General features: G+C 40.2%; 2 protein-coding genes and 2 non-coding genes across 4 annotated transcripts in view; 2 read left to right on the top strand and 2 right to left on the bottom strand.

The window, feature by feature from the left end:
* cfap52 (cilia and flagella associated protein 52) overlaps positions 1-2,019 on the bottom strand; it is a 58,106-nt gene extending 56,087 nt beyond the window's left edge. Inside the window, exons 1-2 of the mRNA XM_080209216.1 lie at positions 1,909-2,019; positions 310-509 (exon numbers count right to left, since the gene is read on the bottom strand). Coding sequence (XP_080065342.1) covers positions 310-509; positions 1,909-1,969 — 261 coding nt within the window. The 5' untranslated portion in view covers positions 1,970-2,019. The remainder of the gene's footprint in view (positions 1-309; positions 510-1,908) is intronic.
* A 1,047-nt stretch (positions 2,020-3,066) lies between these two features.
* trnaq-cug (transfer RNA glutamine (anticodon CUG)) lies at positions 3,067-3,138 on the top strand. The gene has a single exon. It is a non-coding gene; the product is annotated as a tRNA-Gln (tRNA).
* A 1,121-nt stretch (positions 3,139-4,259) lies between these two features.
* trnaq-cug (transfer RNA glutamine (anticodon CUG)) lies at positions 4,260-4,331 on the top strand. The gene has a single exon. It is a non-coding gene; the product is annotated as a tRNA-Gln (tRNA).
* A 3,809-nt stretch (positions 4,332-8,140) lies between these two features.
* Positions 8,141-15,139, bottom strand: part of narf (nuclear prelamin A recognition factor) — a 29,334-nt gene continuing 22,335 nt past the window's right edge. The window contains exons 11-12 of the mRNA XM_080208926.1: positions 14,397-14,554; positions 8,141-10,318 (exon numbers count right to left, since the gene is read on the bottom strand). Of these exons, the coding sequence (XP_080065052.1) occupies positions 10,077-10,318; positions 14,397-14,554 (400 nt within the window). The 3' untranslated portion in view covers positions 8,141-10,076. The remainder of the gene's footprint in view (positions 10,319-14,396; positions 14,555-15,139) is intronic.

Raw genomic sequence — 15,139 nt, 5'->3', positions numbered from 1 at the left:
CATAATTTTATTGTGGATGTAAAGGGCCTTGTCCACAAGTAAATGCAAAGATGGGCAGTGATAGCTGACCAAACCCAAGGCCACAGTTACAACTGGCATGAGTGGGAGACGAAAGGAGGTTGGAAAATATCGCCTAATGCTTACACCAGATAAAAAGGTGAACAGTTGCTGCTGCTCATAAGCAGCAAGCAATGGGTGCTTTGATGGGCCTTTCAGAGAGTTCCAAGAGAAGCTTACAGCACAGTTGTGGTCTAATCCAGAGCGAATCAAGCCTGAGTCAAAACCTGTAAAATGATACACTTTTCTTACCTTGAAACCCATGTATGTGACCTGTCCTGTCGCAATATATTTCCCACTCTTGCTGACTGCAACACAGGAGATATTGTTGGTATGGCTTTCTAGGAGAGCCTGATTGCTGGTCTTCAGGTTTTGTACGACAGTTGTACATCCCAGAGTATAAATTATATTTTCACAATCAGGATGTACGCTTAAACCAAAAGGTACTTTCCCTGTAAACACAGCAAAACAATCTGAGTTCAAACTGCACCAGAATTTAGTAAAATGCTATGCTTTGCAATATGCTGTGCTCTCAAAGCATTGAATGGTTGTTATGTAATGGCTTATCCACTTGCATATACAGATGGTTAGATTGCCATTTATCTTGTACCATTCTTCTCTAGAACACTGCATGCAGAATATGCAATGCTTTAAAATGCTGGGCCTAAATATTTCTCAATAAATTTATGGTATTATAAACTATGAACAGCTTTATGGAAATGTCAACATTCAAGAAAAGATTTAAAGTGATCTGATCAGAAGCAAAAATGAAGAAAATCAATATTTCATTTTATAGCACCTTAATTAAAGATCATTGCAAAGAGCAGTGAGCAAATACAGTATTAAATTCATGCTTCATCACAGGGTGGTCCCTCAATGACAAATGGCTGTGTGGGGGAAAGCATTTAGATCTGTTAATGCCTAACACCATAACATTTCACCTTTTCTCAGACAGTTGTTCCAGTCCTCAAGGTCTTGACCCCCTTGCTGGGCATACCCTGGCATCTTGCCATTGTTGACAAGAGATACCACAACAACAGGCATTTATACTGCAACTTTATGTTGCAGTATAAGGCACTTCACAGGAGCTTTGTCAAACACAGTTTCACACCATAGCACACAAGGACATATCAGATCAGGGTAGCCAAAAGCTTGATTAAAATTGTGAGTTTAAGGGAACAGCTTAAAGAAGAGAGTTACACAGGCAGAGAGTAAGTGGGAAGTAACTCACCAGCGTTGTGGCCAATAGTAGAACATTTTAAATTGGGGATGCTCAAGAGGCTAGAGTTGGAGAAGTGTCGATGTTTGGGAGGGTTGTGGGGCTGGGTCAAGGAAGGACAATTGATTGTGAACCAATGTAGGTCAACAAGTGCAGAGGTGATAGGGGAGCAGAACCTGGTATGAGTTAGTGCATGAACAACAAGGTTTTGGAATGACCTCAACTTTATATTCAACACCAGTGCAATGAAATAAGCAAAATACTGCAGATGCTAGAATCTGAAATAAGAACAGAGAATGCTGGAAAAACTCATAATGTCTGCCAGCGTCTGTCAGGAGAGAAACAAAGTTGATGTTTTGAGTCCACACTCTTTATCAGAACTGCAAGGACAAAGAGTATGTGGACTTGAAACGTTAACTCTATTTTTCTCCAACGATCAGTGTGCAATTAAATTATTTAAAGTGCTGGCACCGTCTGCTTAAAGACTTACTGTTGGCAGGGATGTTTAAAAAGTGAGTCCAGACCCATGTATGAGCCCATTTTTGAGAATGTGTGCTCCTCAGAGTAAAGATGCAGGGACATGGCCCCCTGCAGACAGCTGGCACCATGGATCCTGAGCTCCCATCTCTTACCATTAAACCCAATAATGGATTCCAGCTGGAGCTGGGAGAAGTCCCCGTTCTCTTGGGCCATGACTAGTCGCCTTTGAGAGATTCCCCTCACTTTCAATCCAAGAAGCTCAACAGCAACTGGGCTGTGTACAAGCCGTCGCTAGGAGACCGACAATGACATGCGCACTGAGGGGGAGCGATCCCGGGGATGACATGCGCACTGAGGGGGAGCGATCCGAGGATGACATGCGCACTGAGGGGGAGCGATCCGGGGATCACGTGCACTCTGTCCGGCGGGGGGGGAGGGGAAGGAGACAATGACATGCGCGCTGAGGGGGAGGGAGCCTGGCGATGTCATGCGCACTGAGAGGGAGCGATCCGGGGATGACATGCGCACTGAGGAGGAGCGATCCTAGCGATGACATATGCGCACTGATGGGAAGCGATCCTGGAGTTGACATGCGCACTGAGGACAGTCAGCCAGATGTTGCAATATCTGAATGAAGAATTACAGAGGAAATTATCCCCAAGAATTACAGAGGAAATTTATACCCAACTCATAAAAGTTGATTTACAATTTATCAATAAATGGGCAACCATTTTTTCTAGTCAATGCTTAATGTTTGGTAGCTGTGTCTGCTGAACATTCTGCAGATTATAGTATTTGCGAGCTAGGTTATCTTACAAAGAAATACTAATTTACAGCATGGGGGAGTGCCTGATTCAGTGAGTATAGTTTACAGACTATGGGGTTTGAATTGATTCGATTAATTCAAGATAACCATCAAAGCGCGAACATGAAGTTGCAGTGAGCCATATCAAATCCTCTGCCTGATTTTGAAATATTTCTTTTAAAGGATTTTCACTAATTTCTAAAGAAATAAACGCGTGACACCGAAAATGAATGGTTTAATTCACATGTCAGGCAACTGAAGGTTCTTTTCATAGTCCCCTGACGATTCGTCATTGAATAAGTCATCACTTTCAATCCACAAATCTTATAATGGAATTTTTATGGTGAGTTTTAATTACGATAAAAGTTGTCTGGCAAAACGTGTTATACCTGATGAATAAAATTAGATCAACAAAACAGCTATATTAAGTTTTAATAACATTATTCACTCATACTAAATAGTGTCATCCTGAGGAAATGATACATTACTGTGTTGACTAATTGTGGGTTCCATGGTGTAATGGTTAGCACTCTGGACTCTGAATCCAGCGATCCGAGTTCAAATCTCGGTGGGACCTTGTTATGTTGCTTTTGTGCAACTCCGACTTTATATATAAATAACACAAGAAGTATATTTAATAAATGCTTCTGCAGGCATGACATGTAATTCCTTCCCAGATATCAAATCTGTGGCTCAAGCGAGTTGTAAAGTATTTCAAGCAATCCCATGCCATTGCACTGTGAAAACATAAAGGAGTTCAACAGTGAGAGAGATGGCATATCTATAAAAGGGGAGATGTGAAAATAGATACGAGATGTTCTTTTTCTTTGCCGCGACCAATAAATATTTCGACGGGCACAGAACAACACAGCCCAGAGGTTGATGCATTGAATCTATTGCAACAATATATATCATACAATAACCACAAGGCATCATTCACTTTGATAATAGATATAGACTACATTGAAATGTAAGGTTAAAGGGACGTGAGTATCACGAAATAAAGCGAAAGCAACAATAGATCGACATAATTGGGGTTAAGTGGTGTCAGGATGGTTTAACAAGAGTGGATTTTCCAGCATTTTCTGTTAGAGCAAAAGTGGAGTGCACTTTCTGTTTTTGGTTTAGTTTGATATTTGTGGCCAAAGTGCACTTGAAAGTTGTGGAGATTGGGGATTAAAGTTCAAGTGTCCAGTCAATTCTATTTCCATAATCACAAACCTATGTTGCTAACCATTATACCATAGAACCCCATTAATAGAGACATTTCGTCCTTAGGTTATGATTACTATTCAGTGCGGAATCTAGAATGTAGTAATTTGTCCTTAAGTCTGTCATATATCAATGCATAATTGAAACCAATTGTTATACTTTTCTTTCCATTAAAAGGTATTCCTCTACGTATTTAAGATTCTTTCCCTGGTGTAGTTCCGTTAAAACGTTTGAAAATGTGTTTGAGTCCAAAGATTTGCAGGATTAGCTATGTATTGTAGATGGATTAGCTATGCTAAATTGCATCTTAGTTCCAAGATGTGTCGGTTACATGGATTAACCACGATAGAAGTTGTCTGGCAATAATGTACAAAATATATAAATACATAATATAGATAAAATTACATCAATAAAATAACTAAATCGCACTAAATAGGGCTGTCCTAATATGAAGAAATTATATTTTGACGTTTACACTGTAAGGATGGTTCCATGGTGTAATGGTTAGCACTCTGGACTCTGAATCCAGCGATCCGAGTTCAAATCTCGGTGGGACCTCATTATGTCGCTTTTGAGTAACTCCCGCTACATATATGTTTGCACGCCCATAGAAACAGCATGTCATTATTCCCAATGAGGCTTAAGTTTAGTAAATACTTCTGCAGACAGGATGTTCAATTCCTTCCCGAGTATTAGCCCTCTCGCTCAAGCGAATGCAATTGTAAAGCATTTCAAGCACTCCCGTGCTGGTGTAGGGTTACAACCTAGGTAACGCTCTGTCAGAATCAATGCAGACTCGATGGGCTGAATAGCCTCTTCTGTAGTGTAGGGATTCTGTGATTCTATCGTGGGTTCTCCCCTCCTCCAGTTAATAGTAAGAAGTCTCACAACATCAGGTTAAAGTCCAACAGGTTTATTTGGTAGCCACTAGCTTTAGGAGCACAGCTCCTTCGTCAGGTAAGTGGGAGTTCTGTTCACAAACAGGGCATGTAAAGACACAAACTCAATTTACAAGATACTGGTTGGAACTCGTGTCTTTACAGGTAATCAAATCTTAAAGTTACAGACAATGTGAGTAGAGAGAGGGTTAAGCATAGCTTAAAGCGATGTCTATTGTCTACAGTCAGGTAGTTAGAGAGATTTTGCAAGTCCAGGCAAGTCATGGGGGTTATAGATAGTGTGACATGAACCCAAGATCACAGCTGAGGCTGTCTTCGTGTGCACAGGACTGGGCTATCAGTCTCTGCTCAGCAGAGTCTGCACTGCTGTGTGTTGTGAATGCCATCTTGGAGAACGCTTACCCAAAGATCAGAGGCTGAATACCCGGGACTACCGAAGTGTTCCCCAATGGGAAGAGAACACTCTTGCCTGGTAGTTGTCAAGCAGTATTCATTCATCCGTTCTCGTAGCGTCTGCACGGTCTCCCCAATGTACCATGCCTCGGAACCTTCTTTCCTGCAGCGTATCAGGTAGACAACATTGGCTGAGTTGCAAGATTATGTACTGTGTACCTGGTGGATGGCATTCTCACATGAGATGATGGCATCTGTGCCGATGATCCGGCACGTCTTGCAGAGGTTGCTATGGCAGGGTCGTGCCGTGGGCACTATTCTCCAGAAGGCTTGGTAGTTTGTTGTGATGATGTGGAAATGCCAGCATTAAACTAATGTAATATACAGTAACCTGGTGTTGTGAGATTTCTAAAAGTCCAACAGGTTTATTTGGTTGCAAAATCCACTAACTTTTGGAGCAATGCTCCTTTGTCAGGTAAGTGGGAGTTCTGTTTACAAACAGGGCATATAAAGACACAAACTCAATTTACAAAATAATGGTTGGAATGCAAGTCTTTACAGGCAATCAAGTTTAAAGGTACAATGTGAGTGGAGAGAGCTTTAAGCACAGGTTAAAGAAATGTGTATTGTCTGTAATCAGGAAGCATATGTCCTGTCTAGGGACTATACACATCTCTTTAACCTGTGCATAACACACTCTCCACTCACATTGTCTGTACCTTTAAAACTTGATCACCAATAAAGGCTTGCATTCCAACCATTATTTTGTAAATTGAGTTTATCGTTATATACCCTGTTTGTGAACAGATCTCCTAGTTACCTGGCGAAGGAGCAGCACTAAAAGCTGGTGGATTTTGCTGCCAAATAAACCTGTTGAGACTTTAACCTGGTGTTGTGAGACTTCTTATCAGTTTGTTGTGGACAATGGTCTGTTCAAGGTTGTGCAGTTGTTTGAAGGAAAGAAGTGGGGGTGTGGGGATGGCCTTGACGAGATGTTTGTCTTTATCAACGAAGTGTTGAAGGCTCCAGAGAAGATGTCATCGCTTCTCTGCTCTGGGCAAGTACTGGATGACAAATGGTATTCTGTCCACCGTGTCCCATTTTTGTCTTCTGGGGAAGTTGGTGCAGTTTTTCACTGTGGCACATCAGAACTGTCGATCGATGAGACGAGTGCCATATCCTGCTCTTATGAGGGTGTCTTTCAACGTCTGGAGGTGTCTGTTGTGATCCTCCTCATCTGAGCAGATCCTGTGTATATGGAGAGCTTGTCCATAGGGGATGGCTTCTTTAACGTGTTTAGGGTGGAAGCTGGAGAAGTGGAGTATCGTGAAGTTAAGAGTAACCAGTTAAGAGTAACCAGATTTAGTTATTTGAATAAAATACTTAAACGTAAAAAAAAATGAAGCATTTGTTGATTTCAGAATGAATTTTTTTTTGGACACTATTAAAAGATACATTCATTGTGATGCACGCTGAAGAAAATTAGTACAATTTTAAGAGCCTTCCTGAACAAAATCATTCCATCATTTTGAACAGAAAGATAGATGATCAGTATTCATAGAATCTCTGCAGAAAGAGGCCATTCCATCCATCATGTTTACATCAACGCTCCAGCAGAGCAACTTACCCAGGCTCATCCCCACCCCATAATCCCCGAACAAAGGGAAAGATGGGGGATAGAGAGGAGACAGAGTGGCACAGTGGTTCACACTGCTGCTGCCTCACAGCACCAGGGACCCGGGTTTGATTGCAGCTTTGGGTGACTATGTGGAGCTTGCACATTCTCTCCGTGTCTACATGGGTTTCTTCTCCTGAAGGTATCAGCCTATTTTGTCTTTGACATGGTGACATGTTTATCATTAGGACAGTAGCTTAGGTAGTTAGTGATATTCAAGCCCGAGTGTTGCATCTCATTCAGTTTGGATATTAGAGTGGCATATATGCCTGGTATGGAGGGGAGGTCCTATGAGGACAGACTGAGGGATTTGAGGTTGTTTTCGTTAGAAAGAAGGCGGCTGCGAGGGGACCTTATTGAAACATATAAGATGATTAGAGGTTTGGATAGGGTGGACAGTGATAGCCTTTTTCCTCGGATGGAGAAAGCTAGCACGAGGGGGCATAGCTTTAAATTAAGGGGTGGTAATTATAGGACGGATGTCAGGGGTTCTTTACCCAGAGGGTGGTGAGGGATTGGAATGCCCTGCCTGCTGCAGTTGTAAATGCGCCTAGTTTGGGGGCGTTTAAGAGATCCATGGATAGGTTTATGGATGGAAAGGGTTTGGTTTAGGTTAGAGGGTCATTGTTTTTTAACTGGTCGGCGCAACATCGTGGGCCGAAGGGCCTGTTCTGCGCTGTAATGTTCTATGTTCTATATATTTTACAATGTTCTGCAGAGGTCCAATAAACACAAAAGTCATACATCTTTGTGGCTGAATATGTGAATATATACCCACATGTCCAGGGATGTTAACACTTAAGTTTTATACTGTAAACCCACCACCATTCCAAACTAAAGATGTTTACAGGAGATTGCCAGAAATCATGTTTGAATTGGACATGAATCAAATGTCAAAAAGTCTGGATCTAATCCATTGTATTGGCACTGGACTTGCATTCTAAAGACTGAGGGTAATGTTCTAGGGATCCAGGCTCAAATCCGACCATGGCATATAGTGAAATTTGAATCTGGGATTAAAAAAACTCTTATTGGCTACAAAACTATTGCCAACTGTTGTGAAAACCCGTCTAGTTCACTAGTGTCCTTTAGGGAAGGAAATCTGCTGTCCTTACCTGGTCTGGCTAACTTGTGAATCCAGGCCAGGTAAGATCAGCATTGTGGTCAACTGCCCTCCAAACCAGAGCAATTAGGGATGGGCAACAAATGCTGGCCTAGCCAGCAATGCCCATATTCCAAGAATGAATAAAAAAAATACTCTTGAAAAATCAACTGAAAGAAAACATCAGAATGTTTTCGGGATTAAGAACACTTCATACCAGACACGTGGATGCGCAGCCTATCCTCCGAAGAACTGGCAAACCCCACCACAACATTAATGACAAAGGCAGGAAGACCAATTTAGTTTGACATGAATTTGTGTTTTATATGAACTTATCAGGTATATTAAAACAATGCTATTTCTCATTAAGTATTTACAAATGAACAAAAGGCAAAATGTTTTATTATCACAGGGTAGCAACACATGCACAAACTGCTGCTGAGTTTACTGAGAATTTTACAGTCTTCACAATCACATTTGACATGGGATATATATGGTTACAGCTCCAACAGGAATATTTAACTTCAGGAACTGTGTCTGATATGTTGAAGTGTCTGATTCAATTTCTTAACATTAGCACCAATGTAAATTTCAAAGCTTTGATTAGGATAGAATGAGTTATTACATCAGGTCAACAAATGTTAATTCATAGAATTATGACAATAGTATATATGCAATAAATTACAACATTGATTCGTGTATGTGTGTGTGTGTGTGTGTGTGTGTGAGTGAGAGAGAGAGAGACTGTGTGTGTGTGTGTGTATTGGCGGGGGGGGAGGTGGTGGTGGACGGATAGATTACTTATTTTTAACCAAGGGCAAAGCAAATTATTTCACTCAAATTAAAGATTACACTCTTCAAAAGACTGAAGACATTGTGTTCCTGGGTGGAATTAGTTGTGTATTTCAATAAGAAAGATTTGATTTGTTAAAGTTCATTGACTGAAGTCAAATTAAAAATTTGTTCTTCTAGTATTTTTCTTCCATCTGCTTGTACATAAATTTTATTGTTACCATTCAGTTGATTGGGAAGTTTTACAATATCTGTTAATCAAATAACTCACTGAAGATTTGTTTACCATGATGATCATGAAAGAGCACCAGTTTCGGAAATAAGAGACCTTTCAAAAAGACTGCTGGAGGGAAAGGTAATGTTTGAGTTGAAAAGATGAAAGCCAAAAAAAACTAACTTTTTTTTTCAAACAAGAGAAACTTTCTTCATTATACTGTAGAAATTCCTAGATTGATTCAAAAAGGTGAACAAAGTACCCTTTGCTTGAACCATTACCATTTAATTTTCAATAAATGCATTCATTAGTTTAGTATGTAAAGCCCCGTCTGTTTGGAGTATGCACCATTTCAAAGAGTTTGATAGTAGAGTTATGCGGCTACATTCAATTAAGTCAGCAGACTATTGCTAGTATAGTAATTGATAAACTTCAGACATGCACCTTTACATGAGAGATTATAGAAAAAGCCCATGACAGGAACAGTATAACTGTTAAGAAGTTTGCTTTAAAATTTTAAACCGGCCATAATTATTTCAAATTTCCAGTAACATGTTCAGAATAGAGCTGCATCAAACAAAATATGGACTTAACATTTGAACAGAAGTAACGTTGTGCGTTCTCAATCATGAAGTACTCCTTATGTGTCAGGACAGATATACGCAAAGCTAGAGTTACAGAACTGCAGGTTTTCAATGGATTGCAAACAAATTTTCCACATGCGCATTTCCCTTCATACTTAAGATTAAGCATCAATTCAATCCTAAAGAATGTGCTCCTCTCAAAACCATATATATATATAAACATTAAAATAATAGTGTAATCTACAAGGAGGAGTTCTAGAGATGAGGAGTATCTGAAGAATCTTCAAAGTACGATCTTTAACGTCGCTGAAAAAACTTCATTCCTCATCTGAGGAAAAAAAAACCTGGGTTTGTGAGTTAAGTTATGGCCTTATGTATTTGGAAGCAAGTGCAAAGAATGGAAACATTCAACAAGTGGCTTCAAATTCGAGGATACCTCAAAGATATCCGTGAAGAACAAAGTACTGGATAATGACAAAGTCTATATTCCTTGCAATGACAAAATGTTACATTTTAATATCTCAGTGGCTGAAGGTTTGTGGTCTGAATTGCACCTTTTAGTACAAAGAGTACCAATGTTCCCTGGGGAAATTGTGAATCCTGAATTGGGATTCCAAAAATGTTGTGGTCCAGCATTGGATGGCCTACCACTTGATGTCTATGCTGTTTGACATCTCGCTCAACGTGTGGTACTTTCTGTGCAGAACCTCTTGAACTTTGGCGGAATTTCTTCCCTCCAACCACTCCTGATAAAGCATTTGCACGTGTGTGTTGGCTTCTGGCAGCTGGACGGGCAGACTCGTGTACATTCCCTCCATTTGATGTAGTAAATCCTTATCCATTTTCCTATCTTCTGTCATTGCTTGACCTTTTCCATTCAGGCACCCTTTCAATCAACCCAAAAATAAATTCATTTTAGTAATCCTTGAAAGCATGATTGTGATGTAATCAAGTTAGTCAAGCGCCATCAAATGGGTTTATAACATATGCATCAAATGTCATAATCAATTTTCTACAGCTTAAGTTTATTTATTAGTGTCACAAGTGTGCTTACATTAACACTACAAGGAATTTACTGTGAAAATCCCCTAGTCGCCACACTGCGGCAGCTGTTCAGGTACACTGAGGGAGAATTTAGCATGGCCAATCCACCAAACCAGCACATCTTTCAGACTGCGGAAGGAAACCGGAGCATCCAGAGAGGAAGCCCACACAGACAGTGGAAAACGTAAAGACTCCACAGTGACACAAGCAAGGAATCAAGCCTGGGTCCCCGGTGCTGTGAATGCCAACCACTGTGCCACCTCCACTCAATTACTTAATTCACCTGGGCAGAAATGTTCAATTTTTTGAACCTAATTATTCAGTTATTGACACTGTGTCAATATTAAAAACAGCATTCAAAAATAAAGAAGTAGTGAAAGAAAAGGAAGGGGGGGGGGGAAAAACAAGAGGGGGAATGGGAAGTAAATGCAGGAAAGCTTCTTCAACTGGGATGGGGGTAAACTAAGTTGACACATTTTCTTTAAATTGTAATTGAATGGCATAATTAAGTTGTTTCAATGACATTCATCACTGGTTGCACCACCCAATTTAGACAAATGTTGATTCATCTCTTGTAGACTGTGGTTCACTAATTTCCCCAAGGCAAGGATCAATCCAACTGATGTTTTACAATTAATGTGAATAAAACCCTTCCTCCAATCATCTTTTAGGTTGGAGAAAGCATGAAAACAGAGTTTTCCTTAACGCTAAAGGAAAATTACTCTGGTAATAAGTTTCACGTTCAAGAGGCATAAAGACAAAAAGGACTATTGATTGCGAATTATGTAGGATATTAGCATGCAACACCAAGATGTACAAAGAACAAAGACAGTACAGCACAGGAGCAGGCCCGTTGGCCTCCCAAGTTTGTGCTGACACAGATGCCTCTAATCTAATTTTCTTGCCTCTACATGGTCCATATCCCTCGATTCCCTGCCTATTCACGTATCTATCTAGATGCACCTTGAACGTTGTTATGGAATCTGCTTCCAGCAGCACCTCTGACAAAATGTTCCAGGCATTCACTACCCTCTATGCTCCTTGCATATCTTTTATACCTTCCCCCCATGCCCCCAAATAAATGACCTTTTGATCCTTAAAATAAAAGGACTGACTGTCCACTTTATCCAAGCCTGTCATAATCTTGTAAACTGTCCTCCCTCATCCTCTAAAGCTCCAATGAAAACAATCCAAGTTTGTTCAATCTTTCTTAGTCCATATCCTCCAATTCGGACAACATCCTGGTAAATCTCTTCTCACAAAAAGAATTCCAGTTATATTGGGGAAGTTAAAATTACCTATCACAACAACCCTGCTGTTTTTACATTTTTCCATAATCTGCTGACACTTCACGCTGGCTGTTGGGAGGTCTGTAGCACAACCCCAACAATGTGATTGCACAGCTTCTGCTCCTGAGTTCTACCCATATGGCCTCCCTGCATGATCCCACCGAGGTGCCCTCTCACTGTATAGCTGCAACATTCTCCCCAAATCATTAAAGCAACACTCCCACCTCTTTTGTCACCCTTTCCATCTCAGCTGAAGCATCCAAATCCTGGAATGCTAAGCTGCCAGTCTTGCCCTACTTTGATCCAAATTTCTGTAATTGCCACAGCATCATAGTTCCACGTAGTAATCCAAGCTTTAAGTCCATCTGCCTTATCGGTCATACTTCTTGCGTTAAGGAAATACATCTCAGACTATCTGTCTGGTCATGTTTTGTATATTCCCATGTTTTATTTCTCAGCCTTACCGGACCATTCACTGAGTCCTGCCCAGGTGCAGACTATCCGATTTGTATTGGTTCCACCTCCCCCAGAATCAATTCCAATGTTCCAGGAATTTGAATCCCTCCCTCAAGCCACATAATTCATCTTTGCTATCCTGACATTCCTGCTCTATAGGATTGCTGGAAGCAGAAGGCCCAAATTGAGCCACTACCTATGACAACTACTGAGAAGAATGGTGAACTACGACTCACTTTGCCTCTATGACCGGAGTGAAAATATTACTGTGAAAAGCATGCTTTTAAAAAGGAACAATATTGCCATGCCTCTGGCTATGCTTTAAATATACCTTTACTGATTTGAGTGGAGACATAGTAGCAGCAGCATCAAGCTGTTAATCATTGCAAACCTAACCTGTATACCTTTGAGAAAATGTGGTCAGCGACGTTGAGCTGATGTTGGGCCTTCAGGCAACATGGAGGAGAAGATGGTGTGACAGCCACCAGGAAGCACGTTTATTTATTGCATTGACTAGTTTAGGTTCAAATAACTAATGCCATTCGTTTTCATCAATACTCTGATTCAGCCAAACAGATTCACTTGCTGACTTCACACAGGTGCTGTTTAATATTGAACCAGTGTTGGATTACAGATTAATGTTAACCTGGTGGCCCTTTTATCACTATAAACGGTTATCACAGGATCATATACAGTCCTCACAAACATAACTGTTTATATGATGACACTTCTAAATTCAGTTTTGTTACAGGCTTAGTTATACAAGAACTTTCAATGGCGATTAAAGTGGAATGTTGTCACTCATTGTTTCGTGTATATTAGGTTACACAAGCTGTAGCTTTAAATTACATTAAACCAATGGGAAGCTGAAGTCAATTGGAATTAGACACAATTATGAAAAAGGACCATGGATGGAAAGCCTACATTAAAATTAAATGCCATACAGAATAAAATGAACTTCATCTCAGAATATAATAAAGCACACTTTACAATATTGAAAGGTGCATTCACTTCATTGCCCTCCAAACAGTTGCTGTACGAAGCAATACATTCCTTTTCCCTGTTCACACTGAGGCCTTGCATAACAGAAAATTAAAAATAATTAATAGTTAAAAACCCAGACCTAGTAGCATTGTCATTAGTGTAAAGAATTTTGTAATGGCTTCAAAACTGAACTGCAATTTTACATGTCTGAAGGTATCAAAATCAGCTAAACTGTCACCCAAATATATAAACTATAAATACTGATGTTGGCACATGACTCCAGTGCCTATTTCACACACAAGCTTCAACACAATGTTGGCAGGACATCCAACCATTGGCAAGATTAAAGGCCAGACCTGATCCTGACTGATGTTCATGCAGCAAGAATGACTGGACAGCAATTAGGAACAGTGACCTTGGTCAATTTTCTCATCTTCAAAATGGAGACATTAGTGCTAAATTACAAATCTCTATCACTGCTCTGGCTGAAGTCAGACATGATGTGATTCACCTGACAAAGGAGCAAACCCTGAAAGCTTGTGAGTTTACTATCAAATAAATTGGTTGGACTTAAACCTGGTGTTGTCAGACTTCTTACTGAAATCAGACATGTCAAAGACTGGGAAATAAGATTTGGAAACTACTAGTGTGCATTGCTGCAGTTACAACAAAGTATTTAGCCACCTACGTGTAACTTAACGTGCTAAAATGTGATTTTCAAACAAAATCTAGTAGCCTACAGCGGTGTAGACCTGTTTGTCTGTTACTAGCTTGTCATTTTGTAATCTCTTTGTTCCATCCTCCTTGGTCCAGTAAATATCCTGGCAGATTATTCTTTGCGTAAAAACTCTGCTTCTTTAAACTTTTTATACTGAATAGTTTTTTTTAAGAAAAACAAGTTTTGCACATAGGAGAAATAATTCCAGGAGGTGCAGTATTTATGGCAAAATGATCCAGAGTGAGTGAAAAGGTGTTATCATCTGATTCTAATTTATTCTATTCATCATCTTATTCAAACGCTCCCATCTCATCTCCCCCACCCCACGTGTCCCCTAATTGATAAATTCCATTGAGCTGCATAAATTGCGATTGTTCCTCAGCATTTAACATCATCACTCAGGTAAGAAAAACAAGTTGAAAACCGTCAACTAAAACATTACATCGAATGGCTTAAAAGTAGAAGTGTGTTACCTCCTGGACATGCAAGAACTTCAACAAAGTTATAAGGAAATTTTCCTTTCTTCAGTTTGTAAACCATATTTTGAATATTCCTGAATCCGTAGGTAGCTGCAAATCGTAAAACTACCTCACCATCTTTTTCCAAAGTAACTTCTTGAAAGTCTTTATTCCTAAACAGGAAAATAAGCAGAATAAAAAAAAGTTGTTTGGGAGTAAGAGAACTTGAATATTGTGGAAAAGAGAGACATGGAGACATGTTACCGAAGCTTTTGTGTTGTGAATGCATCAGGATATACACAGCAATGCCAAATTTCCAATGATCACAACAGTTTAAACTTAAAGTTTATTAAAGGCTTACATTAACACTGCAATGAAGTTACTGTGAAATTCCCCTAGTCACCACAGTCCAGCACCTGTTTGGGTCAACGCAGCTAACTAGCACGTCTTTAAGACTGTGGGAGGAAACTGGAGCACCCAGAGGAAACCCACGCAGACAGTGACCCAAGTCAGGAATCAAAGCCGGGTCACTGGCTCAGAGGCAGCAGTGCTAACTGTGCCACTTTACTGCCCTTCAAGAGAAGAGGATGGTGACTGACCAGCATATTGCTGTGGAAAAAGCTATAGGGAGCAAAGCTTCTCCAAGCTCCCAAGCAATTCAATAAAAGGCGTAAGACTTGAATATATTCCTTTACTTTGCCGAGGATGGTCTTTTTGTACAATGCATGTTGCTTCACGCAAGTCTAAATGAATCACTT

This window comes from Carcharhinus amblyrhynchos, chromosome 21, assembly GCF_965287045.1.
Source record: "Carcharhinus amblyrhynchos chromosome 21, sCarAmb.v2.hapA, whole genome shotgun sequence".
Taxonomy (NCBI): Eukaryota; Metazoa; Chordata; class Chondrichthyes; order Carcharhiniformes; family Carcharhinidae; genus Carcharhinus; species Carcharhinus amblyrhynchos.
This window is presented reverse-complemented; position numbering and strand designations above follow the sequence as displayed.